The sequence below is a fragment of the Pristiophorus japonicus genome, chromosome 19 (genome assembly GCF_044704955.1).
Source record: "Pristiophorus japonicus isolate sPriJap1 chromosome 19, sPriJap1.hap1, whole genome shotgun sequence".
NCBI classification, from domain to species: domain Eukaryota; kingdom Metazoa; phylum Chordata; class Chondrichthyes; family Pristiophoridae; genus Pristiophorus; species Pristiophorus japonicus.
This window is the reverse complement of record NC_091995.1, coordinates 95,419,935-95,442,087: the sequence shown is the minus strand read 5'-3', so window position 1 is coordinate 95,442,087 and position 22,153 is coordinate 95,419,935. Positions and strand designations below refer to the sequence as shown.

Here is a 22,153-nt window from a genome sequence, read left to right as displayed (position 1 = left end):
TCCCTCAACCACTGTCTGTCCCACCTGTGACAGGGACTGTAATTCCCGTATTGGACTGTACAGTCACCTGAGAAGTCACTTTTAGAGTGGAAGCAAGTCTTCCTCGACTCCGAGGAACTGCCTCATGATGATGATGAATATCTCCGGATGCAGCTCAGTGTCAAATTGAGTTTGATAATCGCTGCTGTGAAGCGCCTTGGGACGGGTTTTACTACGTTAAAGCGCTATATAAATGCAGGTTGTTGATGGCTGTTGGGATATTCTCCTTCCATCCCAGCTAATCGCGCATGGAGGGGGGGGGGAGGAGGGAGGGAGGGAGGAGGGGGTGCGGAGGGCCGAGGAGGGAGGGGTAGGGAGGGAGGGTGGCTGGGAGGTGGGGGGGGGGGGAGAGAGGGAGAGATGCCGGGGAGGGGAGGGAGCGGGCGAGGGGAAGGTCCGGGGGCCGTGGGGGAAGGGAGGGAGGGGATCCGTGTGTGGGGGAGGGGATGCGGGGGTAGGGGGAGGGGAGCCGGTGGGGGGGGGGGGGGAGAGAAGGGAGGGAGGGGGCTGGGGTGGGGAGGTGGGAGTGAGGGAGGGGGAGTGAGGGAGGGGGAGGGAGGGGGCTAGGGTGGGGAGGTGGGAGTGAGGGAGGGGGAGAGGGAGAGATGCCGGGGAGGGGAGGGAGCGAGCGAGGGGAAGGTTCGGGGGCCATGGGGGAAGGGATAGAGGGGATCCGTGTGGGGGGGAGGGGGGAGTGAGGGAGGGGGAGTGAGAGAGGGGGAGGGGGACCGGGTTGGGGGGGGGGGAGAAGGGCGGGAGGGGATCCGTGTGGGGTGAAGGGGGTGCAGGGGGAAGGGGAGGGGGGAGTGAGGGAGGGGGAGTGAGGGAGGGGGAGTGAGAGAGGGGGAGGGGGACCGGGGTGGGAGGTGGGAGGTGGAGTGAGGGAGTGAGGGGGAGGGGGCTCTGAGAGGGATCGAAAGCAAAATGACCTAAAATACACACTGCGCCGTAGCATGGGGTCGGCTGTTGAGATACTTACTATGATCAGCAAGATGAAGTAAATGAAATTGTAGAACGAGTGTGCATCCATCACATAATACATAATTTCAACCCAACCTTCCAGAGTGATAACCTGCCAAAGAGAATATTGGACCGCATTAACACTCGGCATCATCTCCCCTGCAGCGAGACACAGCCAAACTCCTCCATCCCGCTCATTTACATCTGATTACCATTGTGGCAGCGACGCACAGAATGCTGAGAGAATATTCCGGAGAAACACTCGCCGATGCTCACTCTATGCTACAATTTATAAAGGTGGGCGTGGGGGGTGTGGGGATAGAGACACAGGAACGGAGCGAGACCCGGGGACACAATCTCTGAAGGCAGGCAGGACATTTAGGCTGTTTAAAAGAAAAAGCATGCAGGATAGAATCACAGAAATTTACAGCACGGAAGGAGGCCATTTCAGCCCATCGTGTCCGCGCCGGCCGACAAAGAGCTACCCGGCCCAATTCCACTTTCCAGCTCTCGGTCCGTAGCCCTGTGGGTTACGGCACTTCAGGTGCACATCCAAGTACTTTTTAAATGTGGTGAGGGTTTCTGCCTCTACCACCCTTTCAGGCAGTGAGTTCCAGACCCCCACCACCCTCGGGGTGAAGAAATTTCCCCTCAAATCCCCTCTAAACCTCCCCCCAATTACTTTAAATCTATGCCCCCTGGTTGTTGACCCCTCTGCCAAGGGAGACAGGTCCTTCCTATCCACTCTATCCAGGCCCCTCATAATGTTATACACCTCAATCATGTCTTCCCTCAGCCTCCTCTGTTCCAAAGAAAACAACCCCAGTCCATCCAATCTTTCCTCATGGCTAAAATTCTCCAGTCCCGGCAACATCGTCGTAAATCTCCTCTGTACCCTCTCCAGTGCGATCACATCTTTCCTGTAATGCGGTGACCAGAACTGCACGCAGTACTCCAGCTGTGGCCTAACCAGTGTTTTGTTTAGGCATCCAGGGCTTTATAAACAGAGGCATCGCGCACAAAAGCCGGGCGTTGTGCAGTAGTGGAAGGTGTTCCCATTGCTCAGGGCGAACCTCTCTCTCTCTCTCTCTCTCTGAGAGCACCACTACAGATTCAGATACCAGGATATGTCCTGAAGACAATGGTGCATGGCTCACATGGATCCTAGGAACAGAGGCATTGCGAGTTGGAGCAAGACCACGGTCCATCTAGTTCGCCATCGACCATCACGGTAGTCACATGATCCAACCATAATGGAGTTGTTGACCAATCACAGCAATCGATCTCCATCTTCTTCTTCGTAGTCAGCCTCTCGGAGTCGAGGATGACTTGTTTCCCACACTAACATGAGTTCTCCGGTGACTGATGAGCCCAATGCGGGACCTACAGTCTCTGTCACGGGCGGTGCCTGGGGCAGACGGTGGTTGGAGGGACGGGGTGGGTGGGTGGGGGGGCCTGGGCTTCCGCGTGCGCTGGGCTTCCGCGTGCTCCCGGCGAAGAGACTCAAGGTGTTCGGGGCCTTCCCGGATACTCCTCCTTCGCTTTGAGCAGGTCTTGGGGCCCAGGGACTCCCAGGTGTCGGTGGGGATGTTGCACTTTATCAGGGAGGCTTTGAGGGTGTCCCTGTAACGTTTCCTCTGCCCACCTGGGGCTCGCTTGCCGTGAAGGAGTTCCGAGTAGAGCGCTCCCAAAACAATCTCTATCAGTGAATCTACGACAGAGCCGGACATGAGGTGAGGAAACCCCCAAGTGGGGGAGAGCTTTGGGGAACCAGAGGCCCAAAATCTCCTGTTCCTCCCAAGCTCACCCCACGTCATGTCTCACATTACTCATAGACTGTGTCCCAAAATGTTATTTCCCGAAAGAAATCTATCTCGTTTGCATTTGAATGAAATAACAACAATCTACCTCGAATAACAATGATGCAGTGAGTTGCATATTAAGTCACTCGATATTATAATTTCAATAAAGGTTCCTTCCGTTACTAGAATTGGTGAACGGTTTAGTGTGAGTGATTTTGGATGAGCACGAACAATATAAATAGAAACATCGATGCAGAACTCTAACTGGGGGCGGTCACTCTGAAGGTTCACTAATGGATCGGGCACATGTCAGGCAGTAAGCCCAACACCATCCAGGACAAAGCAGGCCGCTCGATCGATACGCTACCCACCACCTTCAACACTCACTCCCTCCACCACCGGCGCACCGTGGCTGCAGTGTGTACCATCTACAAGATGCACTGCAGCAACTCGCCAAGGCTTCTTCGGCAGCACCTCCCAAACCCGTGACCTTTACCGCCTAGAAGGACAAGGGCAGCAGGCGCATGGGAACACCACCACCTCCACGTTCCCCTCCCAGTCACACACCATCCCGACTGGGAAATATATCGGCCGTTCCTTCATCGTCGCTGGGTCACAATCCTGGAACTCCCTCCCTAACAGCACTGTGGGAGCACCTTCACCACACGGACTGCAGCGGTTCAAGAAGGCGGCTCACCACCACCTTCTCAAGGGGCAATTAGGGATGGGCAATAAATGCCGGCCTGGCCAGCGACGCCCACATCCCGTGAATGAATAATGAAAGAAGTTAGTCTGACGGGTACCTGAAATATCACGATCCACGCGTAGCCGATGTTGTCGAAGTTAATGGCGCCTTTGTGGGGGTTCTTGGCCCCTGTCTGGCATGCGGTGTAATAGCGGTTCCAGTTGACACAGCCCCCAGTGACGTTCAGCTCCTGCCCCAGTGCCGCGTAGTAGTAATAGTCATCCTTGTCCAGGCAGCAGTCGTGCCCATTGTCCCTGAGGGCCGGGATCTCGTGACAGCCCATGATGCCATTGTCTCCGGACAGAGAGCATATAAAGGGCGTCTCATCATCCTTCTCGGGATGGTAATACTGAGGCAGAGCCAGCCCATTGTACCTGAAAGCAAATGGAGGCATGCTGAGTGCGGCTTGGGATACCTGTTTGTAGAGGAGATGGCGGCCCGTGTAGTAGTGAGGCTGGGCCTGTGTCGTAGTGAGGCCTGGGGCCTGTGTGGTAGTGAGCCTGCGGCCTATGTAGTAGTGAGGCTGGGCCTGTGTAGTAGTAGGCCTGCGCCTGTGTAGTAGTGATCCTGCGGCCTGTGTAGTAGTGAGGCTGGGGCCTATTTGTAGAGAAGATGGCGGCCTGTGTAGTAGTGAGGCTGGGGCCTTTGTAGTAGTGAGGCTGGGCCTGTGTAGTAGTGAGCCTGCGGCCTGTGTAGTAGTGAGGCTGGGGCCTATTTGTAGAGGAGATGGCGGCCTGTGTAGTAGTGAGGCTGGGGCCTGTGTAGTAGTGAGGCTGGGCCTGTGTAGTAGTGAGCCTGCGGCCTGTGTAGTAGTGAGCCTGCGGCCTGTGTAGTAGTGAGGCTGGGCCTGTGTAGTAGTGAGGCTGGGGCCTATTTGTAGAGGAGATGGCGGCCTGTGTAGTAGTGAGGCTGGGGCCTGTGTAGTAGTGAGGCCTGGAGCCTGTGTCATAGTGAGGCTGGGCCTGTGTAGTAGTGAGCCTGCGGCCTGTGCAGTCGTGAGCCTGCGGCCTGTGTAGTCGTGAGCCTGCGGCCTGTGTAGTAGTGAGGCTGGGGCATGTGTAGTAGTGAGGCTGCGGCCTTTTTGTAGTAGTGAGGCTGGGCCTGTGCAGTCGTGAGCCTGCGGCCTGTGTAGTAGTGAGGCTGGGGCCTGTGTAGTAGTGAGGCTGCGGCCTGTGTAGTAGTGAAGCAGGAAGCCGGGGCCTGTTCAGTGGTGAGGGAGCAAGCAGGGATATGTTTAATGGGAGTTCTTCTACAAAATCTTGGCCGTGCTGCTGAGAGTTGGCCCCAAGTAGAGTCCTGGGTTCCTTTTCCCACAGCAAAATGTATTTTCCTTATCTTTATTGTATTAATGACTCCTCTGAAGGTTACTTCTTGTTCTTTTGCCACAAAGGACTCACTCTTCCCTTTCCCTATATCCTCACGGTGTTGAATCAGAGGTCGCCATTGTTTCCCACTCCAGCTCCTCTTGTCTCGGGGTCCGCAGCTCAAGGACTACAGTGAGCGTGGAGCGCGCAGGGGACACCCAGTTTGGGTTGTACAAAGACGCACATTTGCCCAGAGCTTTTCGCAACCTCAGTACATCCCAAAGTGCTTTACAGCCAATTAAGTACTTTTGGAGTGTAGTCACTGTTGTAATGTGGGAAACGCGGCAGCCAATTTATGCACAGCAAGCTCCCACAAACAGCAATGTGATAATGACCCAGATCATCTGATTAAGTGATGTTGGTTGAGGGATAAATATTGGCCCCAGGACACCGGGGAGAACTCGCCTGCTCTTCTTCAAAATAGTGCCATGGGATTTCTTTTACGTCCGCCTGAGAGGGTAGATGGGGCCTTGGTTTAAAGTCTCATCTGAAAGAAGACACCTCCGACAGTGCGTCACTCCCTCAGTACTTCCCCTCCGACGGTGCGGCACTCCCTCAGCACTACCCCTCTGACAGTGCGGCACTCCCTCAGTACTGCCCCTCCGACAGTGCAGCACTCCCTCAGTACTGCCCCTCCGACAGTGCGGCGCTCCCTCAGCACTACCTCTCCGACAGTGCGGCGCTCCCTCAGCACTGCCCCTCCGACAGTGCGGCGCTCCCTCAGTACTGCCCCTCCGACAGTGCGGCGCTCCCTCAGTACTGCCCCTCCGACAGTGCGGCGCTCCCTCAGTACTGCCCCTCCGACAGTGCGGCGCTCCCTCAGTACTGCCCCTCCGACAGTGCGGCGCTCCCTCAGTACTGCCCCTCCGACAGTGCAGCACTCCCTCAGTACTGCCCCTCCGACAGTGCGGCGCTCCCTCAGTACTGCCCCTCCGACAGTGCAGCACTCCCTCAGTACTGCCCCTCCGACAGTGCGGCCCTCCCTCAGCACTGTACTGGGAGCACCAGCCTGGATGTTTGTGCTCAAGTCCCTGGAGTGGAATTAGAACCCACAACCTTCTGACTGAGAGGCAAAAGAGCGAGAGCACGCTAATCACTGAACCACGGCCCGTCGAAGGGGAGAAATTCTGGGAGTGGGCGACGAGTCCCATAGCTTTTGACATCCGGGGAAAGAATGAGTTGGAGTGGCAGAGCGTGGGGGGAAGCTTTGGTTTGAAGAGCGGTAGAAGAGCAGAGCAGAGAGAGAGTAGGAAGTAGTGCGGAGGAATGTGGAGCGATCGACCAACCAATGTACCTGTGGCTGAGCTTGTGGATGTGTGCATCCCTCTGGGTTGTATAAATTGGGTGCACTTTCGAGGACATAACTGATCCTTATCTGATGATTTTCAAAGCGCCCTGTCTTTAATCTCCTGCCACCTCGGCATTGAAGGCAGGAAGCCCCACGTTCCTGGCCGGGCGCAAGCATTTCAAAAAATAAAGGATTAGTGTAATTAAGGCAGCTTCAGCCGCACGAGCGTTCCCGTGGCAACGGCGCGCGCTGGTCTTGGGGGGGTCCGATCCGACTGGCTGCAGCCCCCCCCCCCCCCCCCACAATCTCCCCGCCCCGTCGGGAGTTGCTGAGCGAGGGTCCGCCTCTGGCCCCCGGAGTGTTCACCTCGACGCAGACCTGACACCCCCCCCCCCCCGCCTCTCCCCCGGCACCCGGAATCTCAGGCGTGGGGCGGGGTGGGGGCGTGACGGGTGTGTGCGAGGGAATGGCGGGAGCCCGCTAGACTACGTGAGCGGGCAGTAAGGTGGCAGACGGAGTATAATGCGGGGAAACGTGAGGTTAATCACTTTGGTAGGAGAAACAACATATATTTTTTTTGTATGTGGTGAGAAACCTCAACATGTTGGTGTTCAGAGGGATTTGGGTGTCCCTTGTGCAAGACACACAGAAAGCAAGTGTGCAGGTACAGCAAGCAATAAGGAGGAAAATGGCCTGTTGGCCTTTATTGCAAGGGGGTATAAGAGCAAGGAAGTCTTGCTACAATTGTACAGGGCCTTGGTGAGACCACAGCTGGAGCACTGTGCACAGTTTGGGTCTCCTTATCTAAGGAAGGGTATACCTGCCTTGGAGGCAGTGCAACGAAGGTTCACCAGACTGATTCCTGGGATGAGAGGGTTGTCCTATGAGGAGAGATTGAGTAGACTAGGCCGATACTCTCTGGAGTTTAGAAGAATGAGAGGTGATCTCATTGAAACATACAACATTCTGAGGGGGATTAACAGGGTAGATGCCGGGAGGATGTTTTCTCCGGCTGGAGTGTCTGGCTATCGACTCTGGATCAGTTCCTATGGACTGGAGGGTAGCTAATGGAACATCACTTTTTAAAAAAGGAGGAGAGAGAAAACGGGTAATTATAGACCAGTTAGCCTGACATCAGTAGTGGGGAAAATGTTGGAATCAATTATTAAGGATGAAATAGCAGCGTATTTGGAAAGCAGTGACAGGATCGGTCCAAGTCAGCATGGATTTATGAAAGGGAAATCATGTTTGACAAATCTTCTAGAATTTTTTGAGGATGTAACTAGTAAAGTGAACAAGTGAGAACCAGTGGATGTGGTGTATTTGGACTTTCAAAAGGCTTTTGACAAGGTTCCACACAAGAGATTGGTGTACAAAATTAAAGCACATGGTACTGGGGGTAATCTACTGACGTGGATAGAGAACTGGTTGGCAGACAGGAAGCAGAGTCGGGATAAACGGGTCCTTTTCAGAATGGCAGGCAGTGACTAGTGGGGTGCCGCAGGGCTCAGTGCTGGGACCCCAGCTATTTACAATATACATCAATGATTTAGATGAAAGAATTGAGTGTAATATCTCCAAGTTTGCAGATGACACTAAGCTGGGTGGCAGTGTAAGCTGTGAGGAGGATGCTAAGAGGCTGCAGGGTGACTTGGACAGGTTAGGTGAGTGGGCAAATACATGGCAGATGCAGTATAATGTGGATAAATGTGAGGTTATCCACTTTAGGGGCAAAAACAGGAAGGCAGAATATTATCTGAATGGCGACAGATTAGGAAAAGGGGAGGTGCAATGAGACCTGGGTGTCATGGTACATCAGTCATTGAAATTTGGCATGCAGGTACAGCAGGCAGTGAAGAAGGCAAATGGTATGTTGGCCTTCATAGCTAGGGGATTTGAGTATAGGAGCAGGAAGGTCTTACTGCAGTTGTACAGGGCCTTGGTGAGGCCTCACCTGGAATATTGTGTTCAGTTTTGGTCTCCTAATCTGAGGAAGGATATTCTTGCTGTTGAGGAAGTGCAGCGAAGGTTCACCAGACTGATTCCTGGGATGGCAGGACATATGAGGAGAGACTGGATCGACTGGGCCTGTATTCACTGGAGTTTAGAAGAATGAGAGGGAATCTCATAGAAACATATAAACGGGACGGGACTGGACAGGTTAGATGCAGGTAGAATATTCCCGATGTTGGGGAAGTCCAGAACCAGGGGTCACAGTCTAAGGATAAGGGGTAGGCCATTTAGGACCGAGATGAGGAGAAACTTCTTCACTCAGAGAGTTGTTAAACTGTGGAATTCTCTACCGCAGAGAGTTGTTGATGCCAGTTCGTTAGATATATTCAAGAGGGAGTTAGATATGGCTCTTACAGCTAAAGGGATCAAGGGGTATGGAGAGAAAGCAGGAAAGGGGTACTGAGGGAATGATCAGCCATGATCATATTGAAGGGTGGTGCAGGCTCGAAGGGCCGAATGGCCTACTCCTGCACCTATTTTCTATGTTTCCATGTTTCTAGAACCAGGGGTCACAGTCTCAGGATAAGGGGTCAGCCATTTAGGACAGAGATGAGGAGGAATTTCTTCACTCAGAAGGTGGTGAATCTTTGGTTTGGTGCTGAGTTTCTGAGTATATTCGAGGTTGAGATCGATAGATTTTTGGACTCAAGGGGAATCGAGGGATATGGGGATCGGGCGGGAAAGTGGAGTTGAGGTCGAAGATCAGATCAGCCATGATCTTATTGAATGGTGGAGCAGGCTCGAGGGGCTGAATGGCCGACTCCTGCTCCTATTTCTTATATTCATAAATGTGTTTTCTTTTATCACTGGGTAATGAGCAAGAACTGAGTACATCAAAGTACTTGGGAAAGGACAAAGGAACAATTGTGTCTGTCAAGATCACCCTCGGTGATATCAATCGGCCAAGTGGATTAATCTTTATCTGTAACACTAACATATGCTAAACGGTCCCTTCAGGCAATCACTGCACAACTATACATTATTCAGCCTCGCGATTCACATGGGCCTCGTTTCTCTCACCCCCTCTCCACTCCCGGTTATACTGCACAGCCACTCAATGTGCTGCCAGTCCTGGCCAAATAGCCCACTGCAACTCCCGGTCAAGGCTCGCACAGGGCGGGTTGTCACGTGGCCACAGTACTGTCTGGCGGCTCCGATCTGTGGAGCTGCGAGAGGGAGTGCCTCCGGGAGAGGGAGGGAGAGAATCGGGAGTAAGGAGAGAGAGAGAGAGAGAGGGAGGGAAGAAGAGAATCGGGAGTAAGGAGAGAGAGAGAGACGAAGGGAGAGAGAGATACACACCAAAACACAGAGACAGACAGACAGAGAGAGAGAGAGAGAGAGAGACAGAGAGAGAGAGAGAGACAGACAGAGAGCGAGACAGACAGAGATAGAGACAGAGAGAGGCAGAGACAGAGAGAGAGTCAGAGAGCGAAAGAGACGTAGAGAGTGAGAGACAGACAGAGCGAGAGAGAGAGAGAGACAGAGAGAGAGGCGGAGACAGAGAGAGAGAGAGTCAGAGAGAAAGAGAAAGACAGAGACAGAAATCGAGAGAGACAGAAATCGAGAGAGACAGAGAGGGACAGAGAGAGAGAGAGAGAGAGAGACAGAGAGAGACAGACAGAGAGAGGGGCAGAGACAGAGAGAGAGAGAGAGTCAGAGAGAAAGAGAAAGACAGAGACAGAGATCGAGAGAGACAGAAATCGAGAGAGACAGAGAGGGACAGAGAGAGAGAGACAGAGAGAGACAGACAGAGAGAGGGGCAGAGACAGAGAGAGAGAGAGAGTCAGAGAGAAAGAGAAAGACAGAGACAGAGATCGAGAGAGACAGAGAGGGACAGAGAGAGAGAGAGAGAGGCAGAGACAGAGAGAGAGAGAGTCAGAGACAAAGAGAAAGACAGAGACAGAAATCGAGAGAGACAGAGAGGGACAGAGAGAGAGAGAGAGAGAGAGACAGAGAGAGACAGACAGAGAGAGGGGCAGAGACAGAGAGAGAGAGAGAGTCAGAGAGAAAGAGAAAGACAGAGACAGAGATTGAGAGAGACAGAAATCGAGAGAGACAGAGAGGGACAGAGAGAGAGAGAGAGAGAGAGAGACAGAGAGAGAGAGAGAGAGAGAGGGGCAGAGACAGAGAGAGAGAGAGAGTCAGAGAGAAAGAGAAAGACAGAGACAGAAATCGAGAGAGACAGAGAGGGACAGAGAGAGAGAGAGAGAGAGACAGAGAGAGAGTGCCAGAGACAGAGAGGGAGAGGCAAACGGCGGGTGTGGGGGGTGGGGATGCGGTTACTCGGACTGTGTGACAGTGTAGACGGGTGTCAGTGAGCCCATTGTAATTTGTGCCTGTGTGTGGTTGGCCAGCTGTGGGACTCCCAATCATACAGCGAGTACGCGGGGCTCGGTGTTCGGTGTAGCGAAGACTCACAGCGTCAGGTTCTCCTCCAGGAAGCAGCGGTTCCGCAGTAGGCCGGCCCACAGCTGCACGCCGATGATTCCAAATATAAAAAAGACAAAAAAGCATAGCAGCAGGACGTTGCCGAGCATCGGGAGGGTATCGAGCAGCAGGTTGACCAGAATCCTCATACCTACACACAACAGAGGGAGTGAGATTGCAGTAAATACAGGCTCACGGGACAGAGGGGTAACACAGGCTCGTGGGGCGGAGGGGTAACACAGGCCCGTGGGGTGCAGGGGTAACACAGGCTCACGGGGCAGAGGGGTAACACAGGCTCGTGGGGTGCAGGGGTAATACAGGCCCGTGGGGTGCAGGGATAATACAGGCTCGTGGGGTGCAGGGATAATACAGGCTCGTGGGGTGCAGGGATAATACAGGCTCGTGGGGTGAAGGGGTAATACAGGCTCACGGGGTGCAGGGGTATCACAGGCTCACGGGGTGCAGGGGTATCACAGGCTCGCGGGGTGAAGGGGTAATACAGGCTCGCGGGGCGGAGGGGTAACACAGACTCGCGGGGAGGAGGGGTAACACAGACTCGCGGGGTGAAGGGGTAACACAGGCTCTCGGGGTGAAGGGGTAACACAGGCTCGTGGGGTGAAGGGGTAACACAGGCTCGCGGGGTGAAGGGGTAATACAGGCTCGCGGGGTGAAGGGGTAACACAGGCTCCTGGGGCGGAGGGGTAATACAGGCTCGCGGGGTGAAGGGGTAATACAGGCTCGCGGGGCGGAGGGGTAACACAGACTCGCGGGGAGGAGGGGTAACACAGGCTCTCGGGGTGAAGGGGTAACACAGGCTCGTGGGGTGAAGGGGTAACACAGGCTCGTGGGGTGAAGGGGTAACACAGGCTCCTGGGGCGGAGGGGTAATACAGGCTCGCGGGGTGAAGGGGTAACACAGGCTCGTGGGGTGCAGGGATAACACAGGCTCGCGGGGCGGAGGGGTAACACAGGCCCGTGGGGTGCAGGGGTAATACAGGCTCGCGGGGTGAAGGGGTAATACAGGCTCGCGGGGTGAAGGGGTAATACAGGCTCGCGGGGTGAAGGGGTAACACAGGCTCCTGGGGCGGAGGGGTAATACAGGCTCGCGGGGTGAAGGGGTAATATAGGCTCGCGGGGTGAAGGGGTAACACAGGTTCGCGGGATGGAGGGGTAATACAGGCTCGCGGGGTGAAGGGGTAATACAGGCTCGCGGGGTGAAGGGGTAATACAGGCTCATGGGGTGCAGGGATAACACAGGCTCGCGGGGTGAAGGGGTAATACAGGCTCGCGGGGTGAAGGGGTAACACAGGCTCGCGGGATGGAGGGGTAATACAGGCTCGCGGGGTGAAGGGGTAATACAGGCTCGCGGGGTGAAGGGGTAATACAGGCTCACGGGACGGACACAACCCCGGGGGGTTATCCAGCTCGAGCTCTCCCAGAGCCCGGCTCCCCAGTTAAGGACTTTATATTCCTTCATCGTGGCTTCAATCCTTCAATGGCCACATCGTCCCATTCCCCCCGTCTCCATTCTCCCCACCCCCATCCCCTCCCCCACCCCCCCATCCCCTCCCAACCCCCCTCATCTCATCCCTCCCCATTCCTGCCTTACGTCCCTGCATGCCTCTCTGCTCCTCGAACCGTCGACCTCTACTCGTTCCCTCGCTCCTCGAACCCTCCATCTCTCCTCATTCCCTCACTCCTCGCATCCTCGAACCCTCCATCTCTCCTCATTCCCTCACTCCTCGCATCCTCGACCTCTCCTCACTCCCTCGCTTCTCGAACCATCTGCCTCTCCTCACTCCCTCACTCCCATCGTTTACTCCTAGACCCCTCCTCAATCTCTCGCTCCCTCCTCTCCTTGAACCCTCCGCCTCGCCTCATGCTCTCCCATCCTTTAACCCTGGAACCCCCCCCTCACTCCTCAAACCCCAGGACCCTCCTTGTCCCCTCACTCCCTCGCTCCTCGAACCCTTGGCCTCTCATCCCCTTGCTCCTCGAATGTTCGGCCTTTCCTCGTTCCCTCGCTCCTCGAATCCTCACGCTCTCCCATCCTCTAATCCTGGACCCCCCTCCCTCCCCTCACTCCGCCCCTTCCTCGAACCTTCCCCCCCCCCCCGGCCTCTCCTCGACCCCTCAGTCCCTCACCTCCACAAACCCTGTGCTATTCCTCACCGCTGACCCCCATCCCTGCAGCCTCTCCACTCCCTCCTCTTTCCCTAGCCCAGTCTAACCTCTCCACGCCCTCCCCTTTCCCCACCCCAGGCCCCATTCCCCAACCATCCCCCATCCCAGCCTCTCCGCGCCCCCCACCCCTCCCCACGTTCAGTGCCCACGCTGTCCCCCCTCCCTCAGTGTGGACCGCTCCAAGTGTCACTCTACGATAGGAAGGCAAGGCTCTCAGTAGGAGGAGGAAGAGCAGAAGGGGGTGCATCTGATGGCCTGAAAACGTTAATTTAGCAAATAAATTAGCTTCAGAGAAAATTGAAAGTGAAGTAATTAGAGGATAATGGTGTGTTTCGTGTTAAAACAGGTGAAGTAATTAGGTGGCAGATTATTAGGAACACGGTGCACAAAAGCTTTAGACTGCACGGCTATATAATGTGAAGCAGCATCACGATTGCAATAATGAAGATATAATCCATTAGAGATCCCTTGGCACTCCATCCTGTAGCATCCAGCTACTTTCTGTGTGTTATTTGATTAAAGTAACAGGATTATATTAAACCCTTGCAGCTATTGGCTCGATGGCGAGTGGCACGGTCCTGATGCAAGGATACAGTCAACGGCAAATCAAACTCCTCCCCATCCCCATTCCGAGCGCATCAAAGTACACATCAGTCCTCGGCCCCAACACAGAGTCAGTCTACCCCACCACTGCACCCCCTCACACACACTGTACCCCACCACTGCACCCCCTCACACACACACTGTACCGCACCACAGCACCCCCTCACACACACTGTACCCCACCACTGCACCCCCTCACACACACTGTACCCCACCACTGCACCCCCTCACACACACTGTACCCCACCACTGCACCCCCTCACACACACACTGTACCCCACCACTGCACCCCCTCAAACACATTGTACCCCATCCAACTCCCCACCCCCTCACACACACACTGTACCCCATCCAACACCCCACCCCCTCACACACACTGTACCCCATCCAACTCCCCACCCCCTCACACACACTGTACCCCATCCAACTCCCCACCCCCTCACACACACACAGTACCCCATCCAACTCCCCACCCCCTCACACACACTGTACCCCATCCAACTGCCCACCCTCACACACACTGTACCCCATCCAACTCCCCACCCCCTCACACACACTGTACACCATCCAACTCCCCACCCCCTCACACACACTGTACCCCATCCAACTCCCCACCCCCTCACACACACTGTACCCCATCCAACTCCCCACCCTCACACACACTGTACCCCATCCAACTCCCCACCCTCACACACACTGTACACCATCCAACTCCCCACCCCCTCACACACACTGTACAGCATCCAACTCCCCACCCCCTCACACACACTGTACCCCATCCAACTCCCCACCCTCACACACACTGTACCCCATCCAACTCCCCACCCTCACACACACTGTACCCCATCCAACTCCCCACCCTCACACACACTGTACCCCATCCAACTCCCCACCCTCACACACACTGTACCCCATCCAACTCCCCACCCCCTCACACACACTGTACCCCATCCAACTCCCCACCCCCTCACACACACACTGTACCCCATCCAACTCCCCACCCCCTCACACACACACTGTACCCCATCCAACTCCCCACCCCCTCACACACACTGTACCCCATCCAACTCCCCACCCCCTCACACACACTGTACCCCATCCAACTCCCCACCTTCACACACACTGTACCCCATCCAACTCCCCACCCCCTCACACACACACTGTACCCCATCCTACTCCCCACCCTCACACACACTGTACCCCATCCAACTCCCCACCCCCTCACACACACTGTACCCCATCCAACTCCCCACCCACTCACACACACTGTACCCCATCCAACTCCCCACCCTCACGCACACTGTACCCCATCCAACTCCCCACCCCCTCACACACACTGTACCCCATCCAACTCCCCACCCCCTCACATACACACTGTACCCCATCCAACTCCCCACCCCCTCACACACACTGTACAGCATCCAACTCCCCACCCCCTCACACACACTGTACCCCATCCAACTCCCCCCCCCTCACACACACTGTACCCCATCCAACTCCCCACTCCCTCACACACACACTGTACCCCATCCAACTCCCCACCCTCACACACACTGCACTCCATCCAACTCCCCACCCCCTCACACACACTGTACCCCATCCAACACCCCACCCCCTCACATACACACTGTACCCCATCCAACTCCCCACCCCCTCACATACACACTGTACCCCATCCAACTCCCCACCCTCACACACACACTGTATCCCATCCAACTCCCCACGCTCACACACACACTGTACCCCATCCAACTCCCCACCCCTTCACACACACACTGTACCCCATCCAACTCCCCACGCTCACACACACTGTACCCCATCCAACTTCCCACCCCCTCACACACACTGTACCCCATCCAACTCCCCACCCTCACACACACTGTACCCAATCCAACTCCCCACCCTCACACACACTGTACCCCATCCAACTCCCCACCCTCACACACACTGTACCCCATCCAACTCCCCACCCCCTCACACACACTGTACCCCATCCAACTCCCCACCCCTTCACACACACACTGTACCCCATCCAACTCCCCACCCACTCACACACTGTACCCCATCCAACTCCCCACCCCCTCACGCACACTGTACCCCATCCAACTCCCCACCCTCACACACACACTGTACCCCATCCAACTCCCCACCCCCTCACACACACTGTACCCCATCCAACTCCCCACCCTCACACACACACTGTACCCCATCCAACTCCCCACCCTCACACACACTGTACCCCATCCAACTCCCCAACCTCACACACACTGTACCCCATCCAACTCCTCACCCTCACACACACTGTACCCCATCCAACCCCCCAACCCCTCACACACACACTGTACCCCATCCAACTCCCCACCCTCACACACACTGTACCCCATCCAACTCCCCACCCTCACACACACTGTACCCCATCCAACTCCCCACCCCTTAAAAACTCTGTACCCCATCCAACTCCCCACCCCCTCACACACACTGTACCCCATCCAACTCCCCACCCCCTCACACACATTGTACCCCATCCAACTCCCCACCCCCTCACACACACTGTACCCCATCCAACTCCCCACCCTCACACACACTGTACCCCATCCAACTCCCCACCCCCTCACACACACTGTACCCCATCCAACTCCCCACCCACTCACACACACTGTACCCCATCCAACTGCCCACCCTCACACACACTGTACCCCATCCAACTCCCCACCCTCACACACACTGTACCCCATCCAACTCCCCACCCCCTCACACACACACTGTACCCCATCCAACTCCCCACCCTCACACACACTGTACCCCATCCAACTCCCCACCATCACACACACTGTACCCCATCCAACTCCCCACCCTCACACACACTGTACCCCATCCAACTCCCCACCCCTCACACACACTGTACCCCATCCAACTCCCCACCCCCTCACACACACACTGTACCCCATCCAACTCCCCACCCCCTCACACACACTGTACCCCATCCAACTCCCCACCCACCCTCACACACACACTGTACCCCATCCAACTCCCCACCCCCTCACACACACTGTACCCCATCCAACTCCCCACCCACTCACACACACTGTACCCATCCAACTCCCCACCAACTCACACACACTGTACCCCATCCAACTCCCCACCCCCTCACACACACACTGTACCCCATCCAACTCCCCACCCCCTCACACACACACTGTACCCCATCCAACTCCCCACCCCCTCACACACACTGTACCCCATCCAACTCCCCACCCACTCACACACACTGTACCCCATCCAACTCCCCACCCTCTCACACACACTGTACCCCATCCAACTCCCCACCCCCTCACACACACTGTACCCCATCTAACTCCCCACCCTCACACACACACTGTACCCCATCCAACTCCCCACCCTCACACACACACTGTACCCCATCCAACTCCCCACCCTCACACACACACTGTACCCCATTCAACTCCCCACTCCCTCACACACACTGTACCCCATCCAACTCCCCACCCCCTCTCACACACTGTACCCCATCCAACTCCCCACCCCCTCACACACACTGTACCCCATCCAACTCCCCACCCCCTCACACACACTGTACCCCATCCAACTCCCCACCCTCACACACACACTGTACCCCATCCAACTCCCCACCCTCACACACACACTGTACCCCATCCAACTCCCCACCCCCTCACACACACTGTACCCCATCCAACTCCCCACCCTCACACACACACTGTACCCCATCCAACTCCCCACCCTCACACACACTGTACCCCATCCAACTCCCCACCCCCTCACACACACTATACCCCATCCAATTCCCCACCCACTCACACACACTGTACCCCATCCAACTCCCCACCCCCTCACACACACACTGTACCCCATCCAACTCCCCACCCCCTCACACACACACTGTACCCCATCCAACTCCCCACCCTCACACGCACTCTACCCCATCCAACTCCCCACCCTCTCACACACACTGTACCCCATCCAACTCCCCACCCACCCTCACACACACACTGTACCCCATCCAACTCCCCACCCCTCACACACACTGTACCCCATCCAACTCCCCACCCACTCACACACACTGTACCCCATCCAACTCCCCACCCCCTCACACACACACTGTACCCCATCCAACTCCCCACCCCCTCACACACACACTGTACCCCATCCAACTCCCCACCCCCTCACACACACTGTACCCCATCCAACTCCCCACCCTCACACACACACTGTACCCCATCCAACTCCCCACCCCCTCTCACACACTGTACCCCATCCAACCCCCTCACACACACTGTACCCCATCCAACTCCCCACCCACTCACACACACTGTACCCCATCCAACTCCCCACCCTCTCACACACTGTACCCCATCCAACTCCCCACCCCCTCACACACACTGTACCCCATCCAACTCCCCACCCTCACACACACACTGTACCCCATCGAACTCCCCACCCTCACACACACTGTACCCCATCCAACTCCCCACCCCCTCACACACACTGTACCCCATCCAACTCCCCACCCCCTCACACACACTGTACCCCATCCAACTCCCCACCCTCATACACACACTGTACTCCATCCAACTGTACCCCATCCAACTCCCCACCCCCTCACACACACTGTACCCCATCCAACTCCCCACCCTCATACACACACTGTACTCCATCCAACTGTACCCCATCCAACTCCCCACCCCCTCACACACACTGTACCCCATCCAACTCCCCACCCTCACACACACTGTACCCCATCCAACTCCCCACCCCCTCACACACACTGTACCCCATCCAACTCCCCACCCCCTCACACACACTGTACCCCATCCAACTCCCCACACTCACACACACACTGTACCCCATCCAACTCCCCACTCCCTCACACACACTGTACCCCATCCAACTCCCAACCCTCACACACACTGTACCCCATCCAACTCCCCACCCTCACACACTGTACCCCATCCAACTCCCCACCCTCACACACACACTGTACCCCATCCAACTCCCCACCCCCTCACACACACTGTACCCCATACAACTCCCCACCCCCTCACACGCACACTGTACCCCATCCAACTCCCCACCCCCTCACACAACACACTGTACCCCATCCAACTCCCCACCCCCTCTCACACACTGTACCCCATCCAACCCCCTCACACACACTGTACCCCATCCAACTCCCCACCCACTCACACACACTGTACCCCATCCAACTCCCCACCCTCTCACACACACTGTACCCCATCCAACTCCCCACCCACTCACACACACTGTACCCCATCCAACTCCCCACCCCCTCACACACACACTGTACCCCATCCAACTCCCCACCCCCTCACACACACTGTACCCCATCCAACTCCCCACCCTCACACACACACTGTACCCCATCCAACTCCCCACCCCCTCACACACACACTGTACCCCATCCAACTCCCCACCCCCTCACACACACTGTACCCCATGCAACTCCCCACCCTCACACACACACTGTACCCCATCCAACTCCCCACCCCCTCTCACACACTGTACCCCATCCAACCCCCTCACACACACTGTACCCCATCCAACTCCCCACCCACTCACACACACTGTACCCCATCCAACTCCCCACCCTCTCACACACTGTACCCCATCCAACTCCCCACCCCCTCACACACACTGTACCCCATCCAACTCCCCACCCTCACACACACACTGTACCCCATCCAACTCCCCACCCTCACACACACTGTACCCCATCCAACTCCCCACCCCCTCACACACACTGTACCCCATCCAACTCCCCATCCCCTCACACACACTGTACCCCATCCAACTCCCCACCCTCATACACACACTGTACTCCATCCAACTGTACCCCATCCAACTCCCCAGCCCCTCACACACACTGTACCCCATCCAACTCCCCACCCTCACACACACACTGTACCCCATCCAACTCCCCACCCCCTCACACACACACTGTACCCCATCCAACTCCCCACCCCCTCACACACACTGTACCCCATGCAACTCCCCACCCTCACACACACACTGTACCCCATCCAACTCCCCACCCCCTCTCACACACTGTACCCCATCCAACCCCCTCACACACACTGTACCCCATCCAACTCCCCACCCACTCACACACACTGTACCCCATCCAACTCCCCACCCTCTCACACACTGTACCCCATCCAACTCCCCACCCCCTCACACACACTGTACCCCATCCAACTCCCCACCCTCACACACACACTGTACCCCATCCAACTCCCCACCCTCACACACACTGTACCCCATCCAACTCCCCACCCCCTCACACACACTGTACCCCATCCAACTCCCCACCCCCTCACACACACTGTACCCCATCCAACTCCCCACCCTCATACACACACTGTACTCCATCCAACTGTACCCCATCCAACTCCCCACCCCCTCACACACACTGTACCCCATCCAACTCCCCACCCTCATACACACACTGTACTCCATCCAACTGTACCCCATCCAACTCCCCACCCTCACACACACACTGTACCCCATCCAACTCCCCACCCTCACACACACTGTACCCCATCCAACTCCCCACCCCCTCACACACACTGTACCCCATCCAACTCCCCACCCCCTCACACACACTGTACCCCATCCAACTCCCCACACTCACACACACACTGTACCCCATCCAACTCCCCACTCCCTCACGCACACTGTACCCCATCCAACTCCCCACCCTCACACACACTGTACCCCATCCAACTCCCCACCCTCACACACTGTACCCCATCCAACTCCCCACCCTCACACACATACTGTACCCCATCCAACTCCCCACCCCCTCACACACACTGTACCCCATACAACTCCCCACCCCCTCACACGCACACTGTACCCCATCCAACTCCCCACCCCCTCACACATACACTGTACCCCATCCAACTCCCCACCCCCTCACACACACACTGTACCCCATCCAACTCCCCACCCTCACACACACACTGTACCCCATCCAACTCCCCACCCTCACACACATACTGTACCTCCTCCCACTCCCCACTCTTTCAAACAGAGACAGCGGCTTTAAGTTTCCATCATGGTTGAAGCCTCGGTCTCCGGGCTATTTTTCAGTTCTCAAGCTCAAGCAGTAATGTCACACCTCAAGTGTCTGCCCAATGTTCCTGCTCAAGTATTCCATCCAGGGTCTGCTCGTTTATGTCCCACTTTGAAATCACATCGACTCCTGGCCGCGTCTTTCCGATGCCTTTCTGTAACCTGACAGAGGTGCTCTTTGTCGAGTATTTAGTACTCAATGCCTCTTCCCTGCAATCTAACTCCATCTCCAGGCTATTGCACCCATTACCAGGGGATGAGGGACTTTAGTGACGTGGCGAGATTAGAGAAGCTGGGATTGTTCTCTGCAGAGCAGTGAAGGCTAAAGGAGAGATTTGATAGAGGTGTGCAAAATTCTGAGGATTTTTGACAGAGTAGACCGGAAGAACCTGTCCCCGGGGCAGGAGGATCGGTAACCAGAGGGACACGGATTTAAGGTCATTGGCAAAAGAACTAGAGGGGGAGATGGGGAGAATGTGTTTACGCAGCGAGTTGTTGTGATCGGGAACGCGCTGCCTGAAAGGTCGGTGGGAGCAGATTCAATAGTGACTTTCAAACGGGAATTGGATAAATATTGGAATGGAAAAATTGATATCCCTGTGAGAATAAAGTAGGAGGGGTGGTTGGGGGGTGTGGGTCTAATTGGATAGCACTTTCAAAGAGCTGACAATGGGCCGAATGGCCTTCTCCCGTGGTGTAAGGTTCTCGGAATACCTGCTGAACTGCAAGCGCTTTAGCAAATGTGAACTCTTCACTTTAACCTGTTGCTTTCCCCTCTCTGTCTCTGTTCAGTCTGGTTAATACTCCCTCCTCCCGACACTCCCCTGTTCCGTATTTACGAAAGGATATACTTGCTTTGGAGGCAGTTCAGAGAAGGTTCACTCGGTTGATTCCGGGGATGAGGGGGTTGACTTATGAGGAAAGGTTGAGTAGGTTGGGCCTCTACTCATTGGAGTTCAGAAGGATGAGAGGTGATCTTATCGAAATGTGTAAGATTATGAGGGGGCTTGACAAGGTGGATGCAGAGAGGATGTTTCCACTGATGGAGGAGACTAGAACTAGGGGGCATGGTCTTAGAATAAGGGGCCGCCCATTTAAAACTGAGATGAGGAGAAATGTCTTCTCTCAGAGAAGGAATCTGTGGAATTCGCTGCCTCAGAGAGCTGTGGAAGCTGGGACATTGAATAAATTTAAGACAGAGATAGACAGTTTCTTAACCGATAAGGGAATAAGGAGTTATGGTGAGCGGGCAGGGAAGTGGACCTGAGTCCATGATCGGATCAGCCATGATGGTATTTAATGACGGAGCAGGCTTGAGGGGCCGTATGGCCTACTCCTGCTCCTATTTCTTATGTTCTTATAAACGATGGTCTGCGCACACAATGCATCTTGCCCTTCTCCTGGCTGATGGAGCCGCTGTGATAAGGATTAACAACCTGTTGTCCTGAGGGACAGACACTTCTGTACACTGTACAAATAAAACATTTTAAAGCTGCGATTGATGGATTTTCATTGGGTAAGGGTATTAGGGGTTGTGGAACCGAGGCGGGGAGATGGAGTTAAGATACAGATCAGCCCCGATCTGACCGAATGACGGC

At 55.6% G+C, this 22,153-nt stretch overlaps 1 protein-coding gene across 1 annotated transcript in view; it reads right to left on the bottom strand.

Annotated features, from left to right (window-relative positions):
- LOC139230545 (voltage-dependent T-type calcium channel subunit alpha-1I-like) overlaps window positions 1-22,153 on the bottom strand; it is a 240,618-nt gene that overhangs the window by 170,786 nt on the left and 47,679 nt on the right. The window contains exons 4-6 of the mRNA XM_070862381.1: window positions 10,630-10,789; window positions 3,605-3,920; window positions 1,019-1,111 (exon numbers count right to left, since the gene is read on the bottom strand). Of these exons, the coding sequence (XP_070718482.1) occupies window positions 1,019-1,111; window positions 3,605-3,920; window positions 10,630-10,789 (569 nt within the window). The remainder of the gene's footprint in view (window positions 1-1,018; window positions 1,112-3,604; window positions 3,921-10,629; window positions 10,790-22,153) is intronic.